The sequence below is a fragment of the Coptis chinensis genome, chromosome 1 (assembly GCF_015680905.1).
Source record: "Coptis chinensis isolate HL-2020 chromosome 1, ASM1568090v1, whole genome shotgun sequence".
Classification (NCBI taxonomy): domain Eukaryota; kingdom Viridiplantae; phylum Streptophyta; class Magnoliopsida; order Ranunculales; family Ranunculaceae; genus Coptis; species Coptis chinensis.
Window position 1 is genome coordinate 43433867 of NC_141456.1, and position 2494 is coordinate 43436360.

At 39.8% G+C, this 2494-nt stretch overlaps 1 protein-coding gene across 1 annotated transcript; it reads right to left on the reverse strand.

Moving 5' to 3' along the window:
* Positions 1-1408: 1408 nt before the first annotated feature.
* LOC147524180 (uncharacterized) lies at positions 1409-2136 on the reverse strand. The gene is made up of 3 exons (XM_086573783.1): positions 2000-2136; positions 1588-1849; positions 1409-1504 (listed from the first exon to the last, which is right to left on the reverse strand). The coding sequence occupies exons 1-3, from the start codon at positions 2134-2136 to the stop codon at positions 1409-1411; spliced, it is 495 nt and encodes a 164-aa protein (XP_086429909.1).
* Positions 2137-2494: the final 358 nt, after the last annotated feature.

Sequence of the window (2494 nt, forward strand, 5' to 3'; positions counted from 1 at the left end):
ATTAATATGATGCAACCTAATTGAATGTCATGTTTTGCTGCTCGCCGTGGACATTGTATTTAGCAAATCTTAGGTTGAACTGGTATGGTAGCATAGGAGTAGAATTGGTTGCTTCTGCTGCCACCTATATTGAGCCTACCGATACTGGCCTGCACCACTTGAGAATTAGGCTCCTTGTTAGAAAGCAATGGAAAAAAGAAATGTACAAATGAGAAAAAAAGGGGAAAAAAAGTACAACATATTCTGGGTGTGGAAGTTAAAGAAATCATTCAACATGAGGAAGTTGTTCTTCAGATTTTTATAAATCATGACCTAACACTCTCTAAAAAGGCAAAATAAAAACAATTCTCCAATCGTGCCATATTTTATTTGCATTTAACATTTCCTCCCTAATAGAACTAACACCCTAATCCAAGTGCTTAGCGAATAAGACGAAAAACAGAAGGACGGCAAATAAATGCATGCCGCTTAATACCCATAATACTAAGATCATGTTCAAAAATTGATCTGACTCACCCGTCCATGAGTGATTAATGTGCCACAATACAGTCATCAATTATAAACATTTGTTTTAATAAAGTAGTAGTGCCATTATTAAGTTGCTGATAATGCCTAAGTGCTCTTATAAACCCACGTAATACATCACAACGACTAAGAATCCAAGATGTACAGTACAATCAAGAGGAGGGTATAGTTATGTATATCTAATAATAGGCAATGTAAGAAAGGCATAGACATAAGCCGGCTTACCTTTAATGATGCTACAAAAGCACTTCAGGGTATACAATGTTGGTGGTGCAATTGGATGAATCGGGTGGTAGTAGGACAATAATTCTTTTTGAAGACGTGCACCTAGATAGTGCGACATAGAGCTGGACATGACTAAATGCTGGGGTCTTTAAATTGATGCCGACATACTTGACTGACTGTCCTTGAGACTTGTTGATTGTCATTGCAAAGGCCAGTCTAACGGGAAATTGTCGTCTCGACATTTGAAACAGCATTTCAGTTGTTGATGGCGTTAGGGATATCCTCGGAATAAATACAGTATTTCCAGCCTTGTGTCCAGTTATGATCATTACAATCAAACGGGTTCCATTGCAAAGCCCATCTCTTGGGGCAATATTCCTAAGCAACATTATAGGGCATCCTGTTTTCAATTGGAGATTAAACTGTGGCAAGCTTGAGGGATCTAGGGAATTTAAAAACTCGCTAGGGTATGTGGATCCGTTGTTTTGAAGGCTTGTAATATCATCGACAACTTTCTCTACAGCTAAGTAAGAAATCTCTTACCCGGGGAACAAATTCAGGGCAGCTCGGTTAACGACGCTGACATCGTCATTTCGAGCAGCTAGGATGGTTCTTTCAGTCAAGTAAATTGGTGTTGCCATCCCACTCACATTCAAATCTAGATAAACTGACGAATTGAAATAAGATCCCCTATGTCAGCACAGTTTCGTATCCCTCTTGGCAACTCAACAGTATATAAAGGATTCGTGCCAACCTAAAAAAAATTCAGAGAAATTTGAGTCAGTAACATGCTTTTTTAATCTTTAATTTTTATGATGTTTTTGATTTGTAAAGTACCTTGATCAAGTAATCTGCGAAGCTGGCATTATTAGGCTCTGACATCTCCAATCTCATGTTATGTACCAAGTGCAAGACTTGTACGTGTGTCCATAGCTGGGATCTTCTTACTGATGCTCCGACGAATTGCTCTCTGCTGCCTTTTGGTACAATAGGCAACGTTTGCCTGAAATCTCCGCCTAGAACCATAGTAATTCCTCCGAAAGGCTTTGAATTTTCTCGAATATCCCTTAGTGTTCTTTCAACAGCTTCGACGCAGTGTCTGTGCTGCATGGGGACTTCATCCCAAATAATTAAGCTAACTTCCTTGAAAAGTTCAGCATGTATGGAGTTTTTTTAAAACCCACAGAAGGTGTTGTCCATAATATCCAATGGGAGGCAAAAAGTAGAGTGTGCGGTCCTGCCACCAGACAGCAACAACGATGCTATTCCCGACGATGCAACATTGATGACAATATGGCCTTGACTGCGGCAAGTAGCAGCAATTGTGTTGTAGACGAACATTTTTCCTGTCCCCACTGCACCATTTAGGAAGAAAGTCTTTCCCATATTGTTTTGCACTGAATCTGTTATCTCAGTGTGGGCATGAAGTTGTTCAGCATTTAGGTGTTCCACATTTGCATTTGCCTCTTGTTCAAGACCTTCGTACTACAATTCCCTTTGCTCCCAAATAAGTCTGTTCCCACCTAGTTGGTCCCAATCTTTTTTTGGTTTTGGCATGTCTGGGAAATTAGATAAAGTCTTACCTGCTTCGAAAAACAACTTGTTAATTAGGAACAAACCATAATCAGCTATTTCCTCTGTAGTCAGACTCTGGTTGTTAAACTTGGTACGTATCATGTGAGCCAGATCGTCACAAATATGCGTAGAAAATTCATTCCACAGTGTTGCAGGGCTGGTTGGGGAA